The 19,908-nt window shown below is 40.9% G+C and overlaps 1 protein-coding gene across 6 annotated transcripts in view; it reads left to right on the forward strand.

Moving 5' to 3' along the window:
- The window catches only part of AFF2 (ALF transcription elongation factor 2), a 472,149-nt gene that overhangs the window by 137,332 nt on the left and 314,909 nt on the right, over positions 1-19,908 (forward strand). For 3 of the 6 annotated variants that reach the window (XR_011535908.1, XM_070604228.1, XM_070604225.1), the window contains exon 2: positions 15,132-15,264. The exons of 1 other annotated variant lie outside the window; for it this stretch is intronic. Coding sequence is in view for 4 of the 5 variants with exons in the window: in XM_070604228.1 (XP_070460329.1) it covers positions 15,132-15,264 (133 nt within the window). In the remaining variant the exon portion in view is untranslated. The remainder of the gene's footprint in view (positions 1-15,131; positions 15,265-19,908) is intronic. 2 more of the 6 variants (XM_070604227.1, XM_070604224.1) reach the window with 1 other exon arrangement.

The following is a 19,908-nucleotide window of genomic DNA, read 5'->3' on the forward strand; positions in this document are numbered from 1 at the left end:
AGCCAATCAGTGCTCTAAGTAACAATAAATTATATTAGACTTCCAGTATTGCTTGAGCATGTAGGGGGCTATGGATCAATGGGTATCTGATACTTGAAAGGCTTCAGCATTCAGTTCTTGTTGAATCTGTAATTAACAAATGAAACTAAACTAATCATAGTAAATTGTTCATTTGACTACATTCTTGTGGTTGAGCACACTGTGTGCTGAGGAACAAGAGTGTGAAGCGCTGCAGAGTGTGGGTCTGTGCTCTTGTGTGTCGCGGTGCCCATCAGTAAATGAATGCCTCTATCAGAGCATTCGAATGGTGTGTTATTGTGAGAAAATGCTTCATCCTCGCAGGCTGCTGATTCATCTGGCTTGAACAGTATGTGTTAATCAATGATTGTTTTATATTAAAAGGCGCAGTTTAATTTTGCTACAGATTGGCTGGCAATTTTCCAAGAAAATAGCAGTAAACTGAGGAGCTTTAAAAGTAATGTGTGAAATGTATGTGAAACAGGTAGAAAGAAACTGCTGGTGGCTTATGCTAATCAAAATTCTCCCCAGCTATTACAAGCACCTTGGAAAGCAAACAAGCATAAAAGACTTCAAAACTGCCCCGAGTTTAAAGATACAGTTATTGGTAGATTAAGTTCCACTCTATTATTTATTCTCTTTAGTTTCTGTACCTGAAAAATGTCATCATCTTGTAAAATGAAATTGCCATTAAGCCTGGAATAGTGCTTAGGCTCTTTTGATATTTGAGAGAAGGGCATGCACTGGCACCCACATGCTAACACAGTGTTTGTGATGCTCATTAAAAATATTAGGGACCACAATGTTCAGCAACTACTTAGCATAATTTTGTTTTACTAGTTTAGTATGCACCAGTGATACTCAATTGAGTCTGAGCATTAATACGCTCGTAATATACAGTGCAATGCCTCCATATGGTGCATTGGGTAGAAGCATATTAAACATAGTACACAAACAGAGCTCAACACCTCACATATTATTGATCAACAATGCACCAATTAGACAATACAGCAGTCATGAAAATAAACACTGGCATATGTGCCCAAGGTCTAAATGAAAATGAGATTGAGGGAGCAAATGAGAATAGAGAAGGGGAGATAATCAACATAGGTTAGACTGTTAACAACAAACCCAAAGGCACACAATCTCTTATTGTCCTGAGGCAGAACACTGAAAGCAATATTGTTTAAGCTAAGTGGGTTGTTAAGTAGACCTAGAAAATCTCTCTTTTTAGGTGAGTGCTGCCCAATTGAAATACAATGTGAGCCACAGACACAAGCCACGTGTGTAAGTTTAAGTTTTCTAGTAGCCACGTTAAAAAAAAAAGTGAAAGGAAACAGGTGAAATTAATTTTAATAACATTTTATTTAACTCAATGTATGCCAAATGTCATTTCAACATGCAATCCGTATAAAATTATTAATTCTGTATTTAATATTATTTTCATATGAGGTCTTTGAAAGCCGATGTATATTTTATACTTACAGTACATCTCAGTTCAGACTAGGTATTTTGAGAGTGCGCTGTTTGGCTAGGGGCTACCGTGTTAGTGAGATTTTAGATTATTCCATTACAGTTTATCTCTTCCTCCTATATCGCGTGCTCCTTTGGATAAGTGGTTCTTGAGAAGGCTATGAGGGTGAGGTTGAATGTGTTAAATGTGGGGAATGAGGCTAAGAGTGGCCGAGTGACTTGTTCAAGGTCACCCATCTTTAAGTGGCACAATCACTCTCTGAGCTCTTTCACTGTACCGTTGCTTCCTTCCAAGAGTCCATCTTGTATGTGTGCCTTCATTTCATTGTTTTCTACTATTAGCTAGTCCATTAATAACAATAATCCATAGAAAGCTATTTTCACAAAAATTACAAATAATGCCCCTTTGCTCTAACACTTTGCAATTCTTCCCATGTTCTGGAATGACAGAATTAGCAAACAATTTGGATTTGGAGTACAGGTTGGTATAGTAGAAGAGAACACTGCTCCTGGACACAGACAACTTGCCTTGGCAGCTGGTTCTGCCCGTCATCAGCTGAGCGACAGTGTGAACATTAGGCACCTAGCCCTTCTAGGTTTCCGTGTTTTCGTCTGTGAAACAGGGGGTCTGAGTGCCTATCCTGCCTATTTCACAGGGTTGTTGCAAGGCTCATATAAGATCATACTTGTGTAAGTGCTTTGAGAAGTGAAAAGTACCATGCAAATATGATTCTGTTGCTTTTCAAAAGGGAGGCAAAGTTTTAAATCCTAGTATACACCAGATTCATTTATTTATTTATTTTGTAATGACATCAATAATACGTGAATCCACTTGCCTTCAAAATTACACCACGACAGATAAGGCTAAGCTCTCCTCAATCAACCTCCAGCTTCTCCTCCCTCCCCTTAACCACCTGCTGCGAGTCCACCGTATACAGGCATTTTGTCAAGGGGCGAATGCTCGGCTTAAGGCCCAGCACTAGAAGGGAGACCAGCAGTCAGCACACACATCCTTTTGAACAACAACCTGAGCTGGTGACCTCAGGTAAGCAGAGGGCCCTCGCCTCCATGGCAGAGCACCTCTGTGTCAATGCCGTTGCTCTGTGCTGCCATATGTAATGTGCTTATTGTGCGGGTAGGGGGTATGTGTATGTGCTGTGCCAAGACTCAAGACTGGAGTACACACTGGTGGGCAAATCCTCTGCATTCACACTAGATACCTAGGAAAAACCTGCCTTTCCTGTTGACTCAGTCATTCTTTTCACAAGATCTGGGAAAAAAAAAAGCTAGCGCTTTCTTTTTCATACTAATTGGCAGGAATATTGGCTGTTAAACCTACTATGGCAGTATTTGCTGTAGAGAATTTTCTCTTTATTCAGTGAGGACAGTAGAGGGGAAGAAAAATCTGCCACCAAACACTTTCATGGCACCTTAAGTAATAATGATTCTAATGATAGAAATAGGAACTGCTATTTGACCAACAAGAAGTTATTTTGTTTCAATATGAAATATTAAAATATTAAACTGCTAAGTATTGTCCATTTTTATTCACTGCTCTTCAGAGAGCAAATGCAAAGTGACGGAAAGATTTTAATAACAATAGCAAGCATACCTAGAATAAGTATTGTTAACCCAATTACTATGTCGTTAACATGTGTCATGTTTCAAAAGATGAACGTGTTGTTTTAATTTGCTTTTTAAATGTCCACAACATGGTCTCCAAGCATTTAAATGAAACAGAAACAGTTCATTAGAACAGAAGGAAACTATCTGGATATATTGGTCGCAACTTGCTTGCAATCTTTTCTGACAGCAGCCCTCTGTTGAAGAGAAAAGTGCACAAATTGCCAGTTATCATTTTTAATAAATAAGCTGTCTATCTTCTTCCTCCCTCCCTCCCTCTGGCTTCTATGCGATTGTGTTCAACAAGCATATTTTCAGTGGGACCATTTCTATTACAAAGTGATTGAGCTCTGATTTACACATCAATTACCCACCTTCATGGAGATTTTCATGCTCCCCTAGCTGACATCAATGAAGCATAACTGCGTAAACGCTTTATTTCATACTAGTTTTGGATAACTGAGACTGATAACTAATCATATTGCGAGACAATGTGCTATAATGCAGGAAACAATAAATGCTTCCCTTTGAAATCTCATCTCTTCTTTATGAGCTCACCATTCACATGCTTATCTCAATCATACATTTCTCTCTGTGAGGCTTTTCCTCTCACTTGGTTCACAAGTGCAGTTAGGGTTTTACCCTTGAATATAAGCATTTGCAAAGACTAAAGTCTCATTTTCCAGCTTCCCCAAAGAGCAGAAAATCTTGCTGTTTTCCTGCCAGTGTTGTAGACCAATTTCACCGAACATGGACCATCCAAAGGACTGAGCTTGCCTGCATCCTTAGTCTCTTATTCACGCAACCATGTTGGGTCCCATGGGATCATCTTTAGTGCCACTTGGTTAGCGTGTACTTCAAGTAGCTGATGTGCAGAATGTGAACTCTTCCATTGCTCAAGGCCTTGCTGGAATACCGCTGCCTGATTTTGCTTCCCGTCCCACCCACGCCAACCTCAGAATGTTCCCACAGCACTTTGTTCCTGTAGGCATAGCACATGTTACCCTGTACTATGATTATTTTGGAAAGGATGTTCCTCCCCTTCTGGGCTCTGAATTTCTCAAAGACTCATACTGGGTCTTATTTTTTTCTGAGCACCAAATATGGTGCCTGGTGTGACGTAGGCACCTGATAAATGTTTGTTGATTAAATAAAGTGAGTTAATATATTAATTAATATTTTGTCAACATTTGTCACTGAACTTGGGCAGAAAAAATATGTTTGCCTGTCATTTGTTCCTTCAGTCAGTCAAAAAATATTTATTGAGAGCTGAACACTGAGCTTGGCACTTTTCCAGATAAATGGGAAGCCGAAATGCATTATTCCTCTCTGGTGACAGTTTCATTTCACACGCATAGTTCTCTCAGACAGAGCAGGAAAAGAGGAAAGAAGGATGAGTTGGAAAGCCAGAGGAGAGTTTCGCTGGGGTAGATTGGAGGGGAATGGATAACATATAATTTGGAGTAAAAAAGGTGATTTCTAAGGTCTTGATTATCTATACTCACCATGATGAGGCCTGAAATTTTCCTGGTGAACTGGCTTAGAAATGTGGTCTGGGCGTGTATGAGTTTGCTAGGGCTGCCGTAACAAAGCAGCACAAACTGGGAGGTTTAAACAACAGAGATTTATTCTCTCCCAGTTCTGGAAGCTCGAAGACTGAAATGAAGATGTGGGGAGGGTGTGTTCCTTCTGAGGGCTGTGAGGAGGTTCTGTCCCATGCTTCTTTCCTAGCTTCTGGGGTTTTGCCAGCCCTCTTTGGCCTTCGTTGGCTTGTGGAAGCATCACCCCGATCTCTGCCTTCATCTTCACTTAGCATTCTCTCTGTGTGTCCCTGTGTTCAAATTTCCCCTTTTTATAGGGTGACCAGTCATATTGGACTAGGGACCTATTGTACTCCGGAATGACCTCATCTTAACTTATCTAATTACATCCACAATGACCCCATTTCCAAGTAAGGTCATATTTTGAAGTACTGGGGGTCAGGACTTCACCAAATGAATTTTGAAGGGACACACTTCAACCCATAAGAGGGGGCACCTTGTCAGGCACCTCTTCAAGGCAAGAGTGAGAAGTGTAGCCTAGGAGAAAGTCACAAGTATAGGTCCATGTGACATGTGAGGAAACAAGCCTGGTGTCATGACAGTGTGCAGCAGGTGGGAGAAGCAGGCTGCGCCCGGCGGTTCTTCACTGCAGTCTTGATCTCATGCTCCCGTCTGTATGCTCAGGCCAGAGCCCTGCGAGGTGAGTGCGCCATGGAGAGGCAGGGCACCAAAGGGTTAGCCTTCAGGGGGTAGAATTTGCCTGGGTAAAAATTAATGAATACATGTGAATCAAAGGGTTTGTTGAGACATGATAATAGAGTCAGCTTATAACTGTCAATTACAAACTGCTCATTAAGGGCACTAATTTCCTTAATTTAAAATTAATTAAGAATATGATTTCTGAGAAAATATTGTTTTAAGTAGTTATTGAAATTGTCTTGCTTATAGCGAACTGACAATAAAACATCTTTTAAAGGTGTCATTTATGAGAAGCCAGGTTATATTAAGACTTGGGAAAGAATTCCTGATATTTAATGGGCATAGAGAGGAAATACTTCAGGCAGCCTTTTCCTAAATTGAAAGACAGAGTTGTTCTGTGTAGCTTGGCTGCAGAAGTGATAGGTATGGCGCTGGGGACGTGGCATGTGGGATGGTGCCAAGATACCTTGGGGCTGGACAGGAGATCTCCAAGAGCAGAGGGTCAAGCAAAGCCTTGGGCAGCCAAGCAGGGTGCCCTGCCTGCCACAAGGCAGAATTCAACCAGCCACAAAATGCTTTTGAGCCATCACGGATACTCCAAGCTCGTCCCTGCCTCCTCGGACGTGCATCCATGGAACCATTTCTGATTATGAAAAACATACTAGCATTTCCATCAAGTAGATCAAGATTTACATCTAGCCGCTCTTTAAAGCTCAGCATTAGCACCGACTGTGATTAGTTTAAAGAGAGAATTATAAATGAGCTAATTTCAAGTTGAGACTAAAGAGTGCATGAAAAAACACTGGAAGAATAAACAAGAAAATAATAAAAATTGTTACCTCTCATTGGCAGTGGGGAACAGGGTAGATGCTGACAAGGGTGGAAGTGAGAACATTTTATATCATTTTGATTTTTATATCGTTTTAATTTTTGAACCAATTCAAAAGTGATAAATATAAATAAACACATTTACTATATTCACTCTCTGATTGCATATTTTCTTGGCTTGTGGTATCTATTCCAGGCCCCTGCTAGTCTTTCAGAAGTAGTTTTGAAAGCTTCTGAGTCATGCAATTGGTTGCAGCTCTCTCTGTTTGGCCTCATTGAATGCTAGGTGCTTGTAAGACATCGGTTTATGTTACTCGTGGGTCAATGAAGCAGAGGGAGTGAGAGCGAATTCTCATTTTTAATGAATGGGTCGGAACTAGAGTTGTTTTTAAGTTATGTTTCATAAAAGTAGATCTCAGACACTTAATCTAAGAAAATGTTTTAAAAAGCAGAAAAGAAACTCAGGATGCTTAGATATCTATTGTGCAAGGAGTCTTCTTGTAGTGGGGTGCCTGGGTATGGAAGAGGAGGGGATGCTTGACATGAGGTTGAAGAAGATAAGGGCGCGTGGTTGTAAAGGGATAGCTGACACATTCTGAGCTGCCTAGGAGAGGAAGGGAGGAACGCTTGTTGGGGAGACAGACACCTCTCTCAAGCAGTTAGGGATATTGGAACATGTCTCTTAGCCAACAGCTATATTGTGTGAGGACAAAAGAATTTAATTTCACTGGAAAAACTGCTTTTAAAGTACATTTTAACAAGCTTCTAGAAAGTTATTGATATGCTGAGTACTACCATGCTCAAAGAGCCCCGTCTAAGCCGAGATGTTCTGCAGAGAGTTTAGATTTTAGTCCTACCCTCTGGATCTGCTGCACTGGGCTCATTGTGTGAGCAGAGCGTAAATGTGTGCATGTGCCTCTCTGTCAGTGCCCTTCTCTTCTACCTACTAGCCTCTTCTTTTTGGTTCAGAGGGTGGCCTCTGGATTCTGGCAACCTCAGCAGTTACTCTGCTTGCACGATTTACTAATTGTGTGGTGTTGGGCGTGTTAACCTCTCTGGGTTTCATGCGTCTCAGTTTCCTCATCTGCAAAGTGAGGAAGATAGTACCTCAGCCAAGTTTTTGTGAAGATTAAATAATATAGTACATCTTAAAATTCCTAGTATAGTGTCTGGCATGGAGCAAGGAATCAACAGAGAGTTGCTATTAGTGTTGTTGTTATTGTTGTTCTTCTGCATGACAAGTCTATTCTTGTAATAACTGCTTTTCACCTTCAAGGCATTTCTGCCGACATCTATCAGCAATGTAAATTTCTGCATAATAGAATACATCTGCTCTCTAAAGGGGCCTGGTTCTTGATTGACCTTCATGTTAAGTCCATCACATTTAGGCACACCCAAACGGGTCTAATAAAGAAGTTTATCTGTGAATGATCCTATCATGTACGAAGACCAGAAGTTGTTTTATATTGGATGCTTGGCGCCCACCCTGGGAGACCCTGATATAATTCGTTTGGCATGTGACCTGTGCATGAGGATTTATAAAATCTTCCCTGGGCTGCTCCCATGTGCAGCCAAAATTGAGAAGCAGGTTATAGAAGATTGGTAATATTTAGAAATATTTTAAATTAAAAAGTTATTATTTTAATCCTCCTGTCAATATTAATTTTTGAATGAATTCTATATTTTGACCAATTTGGTGCCTCTATCTCAAAGATCATTTTTGAGACTATAGAGAAAAATTTTCAGAGGATAGCTTTTGAAATCTACTTTACCCTGGTCCGTTACTGGAAAGACTTTAGATTTCAGTGATAATGAAATTCTGCTCTATTTTTTGTGGAGTCAGGATAACTTGTGAAAGCTGTATTTGAATAACTTTAGCGTATGCAGGTCTTGTAGCCGTATCTCAGACTCTTTGAAAGAACACTGGATTAGGAATCAGGTGAGTGGTGTCCTGGATGCAGCTCTCATAGGCTGGGACAATTTTCAGAGTCTCAGTTTTCCATCCTTAAATATCATGCTAATTTACCAGGTGTTGCTGAGGCGCACAGGAGTTCATGTGCCGTCAAGCTTCATGAGATGAGGGTAGTGCACCGTCAGGGTGCCAATGATGCCACCCATTCCATGTGAGCAGCTGTTCGTAGTTTACAAAAGGCTTCTCATGCGCTATCATATTTCACCTTTACATGAACCACATGAAGAGAGAAGAGAAAGATGATTCCCATTTTACAAGTAAGGAAACTGAGGCTTAGAAATGTAAAGCAATTTATAAACGATCAAGTGACTTGTAAGTGAAAGAGTTGGAGTGCTAGCCCAGAACTTCTGAATCTGGATACCATCATTTCTGGACACACTGCAAAATTCTTTAGAAGCAACGGAACCTCCTTCTTTGGTTGGTGTCAGGTTTGGTTTTTACTGGGTTTTCACCATTCCTAGATGTATTCAGTCATCTTCGTAGCTTGCGTATTTGCTATTTGTTAGACGTATTACATCATTTGGGGAGTTTGATAGGCTAGTCAAGAAAATTTTCTCATAATCCTAAGCCAAACACTTTTGTAAAGTGTTTTCTTCATAATATCTGTATTTGACATTGCTTATTTATGTACAGGAAGGTTTGCTGTCATCACCTATAGCATGCTGTAAGTGACTTCAAAGCCACAGATCTTTTCCTTAAGGAGCAAAAAGTCTAATGGGAGACATAGAGAACCCCAGTTAAATCACTATAAACTCACAAGAGTGAACCCCCTTAATAAGCACAGTATAACGTAGGACTGGGAATATCCATACAGTGAAATATTATTGAACTACACAAAGGAATGAAGTACTGATCCATGCTACAATGTCGGTGAACCTTGAAAGCATGGTGCTGAGTGAAAGAAGTGAGGCACAAAAGGACACATATTGTATAATTCCACGTATGTGAAATAGCCAGAATAACCAAATCCATTCAGAGACAAAGTAGATTAGTAGTTGCTTAGGGCTGGGCTGGATGGGATGATGGGGGGAGGGGGTGATAGCTAAAGGGTATGGGGCTTCTTTTTGGGGTGATGAAAATATTCTGAAATTATATTATGCTGATAGTTGCAAAATTCTGTCAGTATACTGAAAACCACTGGACTGTACTCTTTAAATGGGCAAATTACATGGTATGTTAATTACATCTCAATAAAGCTGGTATAGTGAAAAAAAAAGAGAAGGTGGGGACCAGAGAGAAGAGGAATAGGGGAGACAGAAACAAGATGATAGGGGTGCTTCTTGGAACGTGTGCCTGACCCCACTGGAGGATGATTTGACAAGGCTTCTCGATTAGCTGATTCTTTGCTTCCATTTTCAGAAGTGAAGGGAATGGGACGTCCCCAAGGTGGCCCTATAGGGGAATATTCAGCCTGTCTCCTGCCAGGACTCCTGGAAGTATTGGTGTACACGTCACCTTAAAAAGCACAGATTTAAGGGAATTCTGAGAACAGGCAGTGGCCCATTTCCCTAAGACCTAAAGAAACTGGCATAGCCGGATGGGCAGCTGACAGATGTGTAGAGTAAATGTCTTGCGTGCTTCCTCTCCTCTTCCTTCCTATCTTGATTTCTTCTTTTTAATGAGACCCAGTGTCAGTGGGGAGAGGAACCGTTTGCTGAAGACAGTGGATGTGTGCAGAGGTCTCCATGAGTCCTGCTGTCTAAATAGGACTTAGAGGTTCTACTGATTGTAGAAACTCCTTTTTAAGGCCATGGGCACATCAGATCCAAGGATTTTGTGTGTCTTCCCTATGTATGCAAAATACTTACGGTCTGTTTTTCGCCTTTTTTTATAGTATTGAATTTAGCACTTTGCATTTAAGTGCTCATAGATATTAGCAGATAAAATAAGTATATAACTTGGGGGTGATTTTGAAGGTATCGAATAGCAGAGATTTTCTTTTTTAAATTAATAGAAGCTGTATAGAGGGTAGGTCAGTGTCAAATTCAAAATAGGGCCAGATATTGAGAAAAGTACCACTTGGAACTCTGTAACATATAGGAAGTATAAATATCTACAAATTTTATAGGAGGCATAAATTCATCCAGGAGAACCACAAGGAGTAAGTTATAGCTTATGTTTGTCCCTTGGGTGAGTTAAATATGTATTTTTTATGCTTTTGCAAAGATATTAACCAAAATAAAGACATTTTAGTGCCAGCTGGATTAGAAAACAAGTGAGACAATTATTTACCTTCATGTACATTGTTACTACAGGAAATCCTTTATTAGTTAGCAGTATTTTTAAACAAACTTGTCACTTAAAAATAACAGTGTTTTTTTTAATGTTTCCCCAGCTAGCTTTGTAAAATAACCAAATTAGGTAAACAGTGAGTATTAAACTTCATGAAATATCCAAACCAAATGGACTTAAACTGGTTTTTACTCTCCATCTCTCAACTTCTCCCCACAGATGTAGTTAATTTTTACAATCCCTTTTGGGTCTATGCTTTGGTGTAAGGAAACTAATGGTTTTTCTATACTGAATCCAAATTAAATTCCCGAAGTTTTCCCCTACTGGCAATTTCTAATAAAATGTAATCCTAAGGAAAGTTGACCAACGGAGTGCAAATGAGACTAATATGTATTCTGGAGTGTGATGGAAACATGGGAAGCAGAAAGGACAAGCTGTGGGGTATTAGGAAGAGAACTCGGTTGGGAACTGGAAAACCTGGGTTCCCATCTCCTAGTTCTGCCACAAACCTGCTGTGAGGCCCATCGCCTTTACGAGCTCAGTTTCTTCATCTGTAAAATGAAGGGACCAGAAGTGGGTGATTGCTAACCTCTCCCTGCTCTACCAGTCTCAGTTCTCAAAGACTAGCCTGCATCGTCAGCCCGAGCGTGCTACCACTGTGAGCTAATGAAGACGGCATAATTGAACTTTCTTATCTCAGTGAATCTACACGTGCTCTGGATTTTATCGTCCCCTCAATGCACCTGTGGCTTCTTAATGAGGAAATTGGGAGTTATCTGCATACAAGATCAGGTTTAAGGGCAAGGATGGGAGAATACCTGAGAGAAGGAAAAGATGAGGAGAAGAAATCGCTTGAACCTGAAGATGGAAGAGACACAGGACCATGTCTTCCTATGCATTTACTTGATGAGGGCTTGGGACAGCTCCCCTCATGTCCGGAGGGCCTTAGTTTCCTCCTGTGTTAATGAGGGCAGTTTCTCTGTTATTGGAGGCCAGGGAAACAGACACGTGGGCAAAGTCAGAGCTGATATAAAAGCCCCATTCTAGAGAGAAGCTTCTTGCCATCATGCCTTGCTTTGGAGTGAGTAACAGAGTGGTTAAGTGGAACTTGTTCATTCTGTGGTTTTCCTACCAGCAAGTGCAGATGTCAGTGAAGCAGGGATTCTAGAAAGTTAGTCTGTGGACAGGGAACCTAAAGGTCTTTGGTTAATTAAGAGAAAATTGAGTTTTGAGTGTTCACTGGTTTTTATATTACCATAATGTGACAAATTTTGTTAAATCTGGGAGAAAAAAGTTGGAAGAACATCCTGACTTGCTAAGAGTGGAGAGTCCTTGAATTGAGCTTTTTGGCTCAACTTCCCTGTACGAAAGAGGGTTTTCACACTGATAGGTCCAATTCACCCTGTCCTCGTCAGTGTGAATAAACTTGAACTGTTCAGACCAATAAGATAATGACTGATTCAGATTTCTGGCTTGAGCATTTCTTTGTGTGTTGTGGAGCCCTTTTTGTCTTTGGAAAACAAGCCCAGGACTGTAAAGGTACATCAAATCATCAGGGGACAGACATATGCTTTCCTGTGGCCTCTGTGGGGCTCACGGGTTCAAACACAACCTGCCTGAATCGTAAGAACTTTAATTGAGTAGATAAAGAGGTCCTCATAATTATAAACTGCAGTAGGTATAACAAGAGGCTAAATACATAGCTGTGGTTTTAATTAGCTGGTGCTTCCAATTAGTAATTTTGGTTTCAGTCGGAAATCAGTGACGTTCTGCACCGTGAAAGCCTCATCACTGTGTAGTTCATTCCTCATTATACCTCGCCGTGTGAAGCTTTCAATACAACGCCATGCTGAGCGAAAAAGGAACGAGTTGGAGAGAGTTGGTTGCCTTCCAAGAGCAATAGAACTCTATGGAGATTACATTTATTCTCGCCAGAGATATGAGAATTAACTGTTCTTTGTTATATGTGTTAAAAAATGCAGCAGGCAGTTTTCCTGCAACAGATAACACCCATGTGCACACTCAATCTGCTATTCAGATTTTCGTCTGGAATTTGGTAGCTTAATGAACTGAGGCGAAATGCAGCCAAGAGCCTCCGAACAAATCAATCCCGGGTGCAACGCCCCGTGAGTGCCCTCACTGCCGGCCGCTGCAAGGGTTGTCGTGCAAGTTGAAACACGTTTCCCTTTCTTCTCCTTTTCTTCCTTCAGGGTTTTAATTATATCTTTCCCTCAGAGGAGAAGGAAGGTAGTTTGCAAAGCCAAGAGACCAAAGTACTTCAGTTCTCTTCATGGGAGAATTAAATGTGATCTATGGGCCTGCCACTCTGGGCTGTCAGGTGCGCGGAGTGAACAGACAGCTAGGAAACTGACATCTTGCTCACACTCCTCGGAAGCAGGAGACTTTGGCTCTTGTTTATGCATGGAGAATCATCTGCTAGCGAAGGCAAAGAAATTGGGTCCGTGTTCTCCTTTGCAACAAACCCTCCTCCCATCCCCACAGATAATGCTTTAATTTGTTCCTCTACTTCCATCCCCGGCACTCTATTTTTCTTAGGTTTTGACAAATTGATAATGGGCTTGGGTTACACACAGCCAATGCATGGTGCTGAGGTCGAATCTCATGCTCCTCACTTCATGGACTAATGATGTTACTATGCCTGGTTGACTCCACATCAGACTCCAACACAAAGACATTGGGACACATGTCAGCTGTTTGGGGTTCTGATCTCAGCTCGTGAATGGAAATGAGAGGTGATGCTAGCAAATGTAATACCTGTGGGTGGCATCTGAGATACGAATGATAGGCTGGCTTCCAGTATCTGGACTTGGCATGTTTCTTGACCAGGCGACGCCCAGATGTGGGCCCTGGGCTTTGGGTAAAGCTATCGAGGGTCTTTGTTTTGCCCAGACAGTGATAACATTTGCTGAGCATACTCAAGAGTGGCCCAGGGAGCTCTTACTTATCTGGCATTGTTTATGTTATGGAAGCATAATGTACATTTAAACATCATATAAATGTTACCACTACTTTAAGATGGAGAAATGAAGTGTTGTTCATCCAGAAGATAAAGCTATCAAAGTCACTTTGAATTTGCCAGTTTGAGGATTCCTGTGGAAAAAGGTGGATGATTAAGTGTAGTGGCATCTTACATTCTATGTATATCAATATCTAGTTAAGCTACAATGGATACTTCATACTCTGGGCTCTTATTTTGTAAATTAAAGTTATGATACTCATGGACAAACTAGGCTACCAATGATAGGCCTTAAGGTTTGGGACGTATTTGAAACCTGTTGACTGTACTTTTATATCAGTTTATCTCTTGTAATTCCTTTAGCTATTATGTTCATTTGCGTGTCAGTTATCTAACTGAGTCTTACTATGGCAGTAATAACATGGGGAAGGAAAGCAACATTTACACAGCACCTGCTAGGCATTTTACATACATTTATATAAATTAAATTTGCCCTGCATATATGTACTCACTTTGGGTAAGATTACAATCAAAAGTAGAGGAAAAAACCCAGTGAACAAAACACAGTCCAATACTGTATAGAATTACAGATTGCAGTTTAATATGCACAGTCTTGCATGAAGAAGAAAATAAGTGTCTTCTTTCTTTCTTTCTTTCTTTCTTTTTTGGTGAGGAAGATCAGCCTTGAGCTAACATCTGTGGCCAATCTGCTTCTTTTTGCTTCAGGAAGATTGTTGCTGAGCTAACATCTGTGCCAATCTGCCTCTATTTTGTGTGTGGGACACCACCACAGCACGGCTTGGTGAGCAGTATGTAGGTCCATTCCCAGGATCCAAACCCGTGAACCCCAGGCCACTGAAGTGGAGTGCATGAACTTAACCACTATGACATCGTGCTGACCCCAATAACTGTTTTCCTAATAAGGAAGCATTCCATTCTATGAAATCCAAGGGCCCAGAATCTATCTGAGATATTATCTAGAAGCTTTGGTACTTATCCTCCAATGGGAAAGCCTGAAATGCGATGAGAGTCACAGAGTTACACAGTGTTTATAAAACATTTGTGCATTAAGGTCGTTCAAGACTTTTGACAACTCCTTTCATCATTAGTAGTTTGTTGTTTAAGCCAGACCCCTTTCTTTGTGAAGAGTTTCCCAAAAGGCTTCCAGTCACCTACAACACAAACTATGGGAAGACCAAAACAACATCAACAATAGAATGAAAACGAGTGTGAGTGATTTGGCTTTGTGTGGACTTCCAAAAATGCCCTTGTGCTCTCCTGTGATTTCATTCCAACAGGCTAACTCTGGCTAAGGGCTCAGGGCAGAATTCCGACTTATCTGCCACAACTATTTGATAATTCCTTTGCCTTAGGACTTTCTGACATCTGTGAATTCCGAGCCCTAGGCTATTGGCAACACAGTGCGACTTGAATTCGGTACTTTTGTACACAGTGCACTGACTTTTGGGGAGTCTGTAACTGTCTGTAGTAATCAAGCAAGGACGAGGAAAGAGGATTCTGCCATACTTAAGTGGTCATGAGTAGAATTTCTAATAAGCATGTTTCTGTTTTCTTCTGTATTCTGAGGAACTGGTCAGGATCTTAACCCCTTATGAGTAAAGAAAAAGATTCTCTCCTCTCTGTGCAGTATCAGTTTGGGTAGTCTCAACTTGTATTTTTTTCCTTCTTATTGATAATGAGGGTGATCTAAATGACTTACATGACTAATTAACCTTTTTCTTCTTTTGTCTTTTTCTTTTCATATCAGTCACTATGAACAAGACCGTAGTGCACTTAAAAAAAGGGAATGGGAGCGGAGGAATCAAGAAGTCCAGCAAGAAGATGATCTCTTTTCTTCAGGCTTTGATCTTTTTGGGGAGCCCTACAAGGTAGCTGAATATGTATGTAATTTATCTTTCTGGAAAATGGTTGCTTGTTACATTTTTGAACGCATTAATCAGCATTCAATCTGTTTTTAAAGTACCCAAATCATTTCCAGGAAATATATTTTACAAATGAAATATATACATACACTGTATATGGGGCAGTTGCAAGTTTCTGAGGAAGTCTTCAGAGACAAATTCCATCTTCTTTGGGGAACACAGTACACTGTGAAAGGGACTGGGGAGACTTCCTGTCTCCAAGGAGTTCTTTACTGCCCACCACTTCTTACAGCAAGGAATGCCCCCTTGATGCTTTTTCCCACTTGGATTGTCAGCAAGGCTGCCCCTGAAGACTTCATCAGAATGTCAATGGATATGTCTGTTTCTCCTCCCAATCAGTGCCATCCATTGCAAAGCCACTGCTTTCCTTTTCCATTTTAGGTGGTTAGCAGCTGTTCGGTGGTTTGAGTGCTCTTTGAAAATCACTGTTCTACAAGAAAGGGGAAAGCCAATCATTTTTTCCTGGTGGTTAATAATCATGGGTTAGGAGATTGCCTTAACCAGAGGAGGTAGTGTGGCTAGGTTGATTTTCCAGTGGTATTCTGGCTAGTGCGTAGCTCCAATGATGGTCATACTGCTATGTCTCCAAGTATGGATTTCACAATGACCGCCTCTGAACTTTCTATTTGGGGTGGAAGTTGGGGGAAGAATCTTGTTGAATTACTGGCAGCTGGTTGGATTTTATTGAAGTTTAGTAGTAGCGTAATTTTCTGTAATGAAACAAAAATGATGTAACGTAAAACAACAATGGGGAAAATTTTCAAGAGCTGTGATTTTAGAAGAGTACTATTTAGAGGACAGTGACTTCTGGAAAAGGAAAGTTCTTAATGAGGACAGGATAGACACAAATACTACTTTAGGGTAGAGAGGAAGCTGGGTTGATGACTAGTGAGAGCAGAGTCTTGCTGCCTTATTCAGAATAAATAAGCAGCCCTGGATTGAGACACTCAGGTGCCTTCCAAGTCTGGTAAGTCTGACAAAGAGACTTAGGTCACCTAACCTAGTAGTTTTCAGTTTGTCAATAATTAAAAGCCTTTTTCCTATCTCAATTGATTTAATTTACATACTGCATTTGACTGTGTGTATTTAGAGATATGATTAGTTTAACAAGCATTTATTGAAGGCCCACTATGTGCTAGTCATGTCTCAGACTAGGGTGCAAAGGAGAATAAGACCTGCCTTCACAGAATTCCTGTCCAGTGGCAGAGATCATCATGAACGAGTAAAGGCATGACTGCATGGTAACTTCTAGGGAGATAGGCGGGGAGAAGATTCGTGAAGACTTTCTACCTCATACCAAGGAGTTTGGACACGATTCCATACATGAAGAGAAGTCATTGCAAGTTTTTAAGTAAGGGCATGGCCAGGGCAGACAAAGAATTTTAAAAGAAGATGTTGGAAGTGTGGAGAGTGAGTTGGAGGGAAGGGAAACTAGAGACAGATAAAGAAGCTATTGTAGTTGGCTAAGGGGACTTCATGGCAGGCAGAACTTAAGATAGAGAGAGGAAGTTAAAATGATGGGACTGGGTGTCTGGTTGAGTGTGGGGAGTGTGGGATGGGAATGAATGATTCCCATCTTTTTGACTTGAGAGGATGGTGGTATCATTAACAGGTTGTTCAGGAGGACAACAGACTCGGTGCTTGTAGAGGAAAAATAATTAGTTCTGTTTTGAGCATGTTGGGTTTGAGATACCAGTGGACTATCAAGGGAGGGATATATAGTAGGCATGGGATATATGGATCTGGAGTTCATGACAGTAGTCAAGAGGGAGAGGCAGGTGTTGTCATGTAGGTGGCATTGGAAGCTATGAGAATGAATATTATCACTGAATCAGATTACTGAGTAAGAAGAAGGACAAAGAGAATCTAGGGGAGTAGTAACATTTAAAGGGTAAAAGAAGTGGTAAAGTGGTAAGAGCAGAGACTGGGAAAGGAAACTAAAAAGGAGTGAATGATCAGAGAGGTAGGAAGAAAACTAGGAGAGAATCATTTAATAGAAACCAAGGAAATAAAGGGTTTTATGAAGGAGGGCTTTGCTAGTTACATGTGTCAGAGAGGTCAGGAAAGGTAAGGACTGAAAAGTAGCCGTCACATTCTGCAGTTAAGGGGTAATTAGTGACTTTAGGGCGAGTCCTTTTATTTGTTGGTATGGTGGTCATTGTGGGAAGCCAAACTGCCAGGAGCTGATGAGTAAATGGGAAGTGATAAAATAAAGAAAGAGATACCGTGAATGTAGACTTACTCTTGCAGAGAGTTTTTGTATGGAGGGAGGAAGAAAGGAAAATAGACTGTAATGGGAGACATTATATGGAAGGAAGCTGTTTTTAAAGTGAGAAAACTTGAACATGTTTAGAGATTGATGGGAAGGAACTAATGTCAATGGAGAAGGAGAGGGTGAAATCCAGGAGGGGCAGGTGATGATGACTGCAGCAAAGTCCCAGAGGGGACAAGAAAACACAACATGGAGAGCATACGATGAGCAATCAACAATAGGGAGGAAGATGGGGATGGAATTTTAGGATGAGAGCGAATCAGGAGAGTGGAAGGAAGATGGGGGCAGGGCAGGAAGTTATGGGTTCCATTTTTTCCGGAAAATGAAAAAGAGATCAAAGGATGATAGATGCCTCATTCGTTCTTGAGAAGGAGGAAAAATGAGATAAGTTTTGTATCTTATCTTTAGATGGGTTAGAAAAATGAGCTTTGCTCAAAGTGCTCATTCTTAAAATTCAATATCTACTCCATGCTCAACACTATTATAAGGTGTAGAACTCTTGGTTTATTCTCCCTTTATAATTTTAAGTCCTGTTGAATTAATGGTCTTGTACTTTTAAGGTAAATGTCATCTCTTGTTAACAAGGCTTTTAATATAGATGCATATTTATTTTTAGATGTAGGCAGTTTGAGTAGGCAGTTAAAAACCCTGTAATTGACAATGTCAGAGGTTTTCAAAAGCCATCTGTCTTGATACAACAAAGGTATATCAGGTAAAGACACAGATGGGGACATTAGTCTAGTGTAGGGCCAGACCTGTTGTGGGATTAGTAGCCCGTTGCCTTTATGCTTCTTGATGGAGGAAACCCTTTGATCTTGAGTCAAGACTATGAAGGAGAGGAATGATGCTGACAGTGGCTGACCTAGTAATTCTCCTTCTTTCACCGTTGCTTTGATTCTCGGCTACCATCTTGTGCTGTGTCTATTTTCAGGGTTCCTTGGGCGATCACTTGAGAGTATACCTCTCCTCTCCCCATATTATGATACTAGAACTGATGTGCACCTCCTAATCTCCCCAGACCTGGACTGGTGTGGACACCCTGGGAGTATCTGGACATGCCAGTGGCGATGGGAGTTCTAGAACTGGCCCATGGTCCACTGGTGGAGACGAGGATGTACCATAGCTCTTCCTTAGGGTTGTGGTGCGAATGCTTATCAAAATAAAAATTGGAATTTTTGGTGGTGGATCAGGACTTTCAGGAAACATCTCACCACTCTGATGCCTAAAACATGGCCTGATCACTTTTCCAATAGTGTTGGTAGTTCATAAACTAGCTAATGACCATTGGTCCCTGGGACCCACTGCCCTTTCTTGGAAGAAGGAAGAAATGGTGAGCTCTCATGATCCTGGCTGATTTCCTTCCTTTCTTTGCTTTGCCTCTGCCACTCCTGGAATGGAAAGAACGTTGACCGCCTTGGATTTGGTTAGTGATGGGTACCTTCTCTGTGTGGCTGCTTTTTTTGTTTATAACTTTGAAATCTGAGTTTGTGCTACGCTGTTGAAAAGGATATTTTGAAAAGTGCTTGAAAAATGTGAAAGCCATTTACATGCCTGGGTTAGTGTGGAAAGATTGGGGTTGCTGAGGAACTGGCACGTACCAAGTGCCTACTGCCTGCCGGGCACTGTGCTGGGGCTTCATATATGGGCTTGTTTCGTCCTTACAACAACTAGAGCACGTGTTTTCCCCGATGTTTCCCACGATGAATTCGAGCCTCAGAGAGGTGAAGTGGCTTTTCTGCAGCTTCATATCTGTGTTGGTGGTGAATCTACACCCAGTTCTGAGTGATTCTGTGTCTGTAACAGGAAGCTGTTAATCCTCTGACAGGAAGTCAGAAGACCTGATAACTTTACCTCCTGTGTGACTTTGGGGAAGAAACTTCATTCCTTTGACCTATAGTTTCCTCCTCTCTGAAGTGAATAATAATACCTGATAATAAAAATACTACCTGATAACAACACCTAACATTTTTATAGTTCTTCACAGCTCCATAAGAATGAGGAAACCGAGGTGCAGAGAAGTTAAGTGGCTTACCCAAGGTCACTTAGGTCAGGGCAGGTAAAAGCCAGATGGAGACCAGAGCTGCTGGGCTGACTCACATGGTTGTTGTAAGGATCAGGTCAAACAACCCAGGAGACCTTGCTTTGAAATCTGTAAAGTGCTGTACAAATTCAAGGTATTATCATTATTATAATTATAGTAAAGAAAGAAATAGCAACTTATGGCTTAGAGAGATTAACTATAAAAATATTAGAATTAGAAAAAAAGGAATTACTAAATCATATACATTAGCCACAATAAAATAAAAGAAAAAAAAATGAACCTCAAAACT

Source organism: Equus przewalskii, chromosome X, assembly GCF_037783145.1.
Source record: "Equus przewalskii isolate Varuska chromosome X, EquPr2, whole genome shotgun sequence".
Lineage (NCBI taxonomy): Eukaryota > Metazoa > Chordata > Mammalia > Perissodactyla > Equidae > Equus > Equus przewalskii.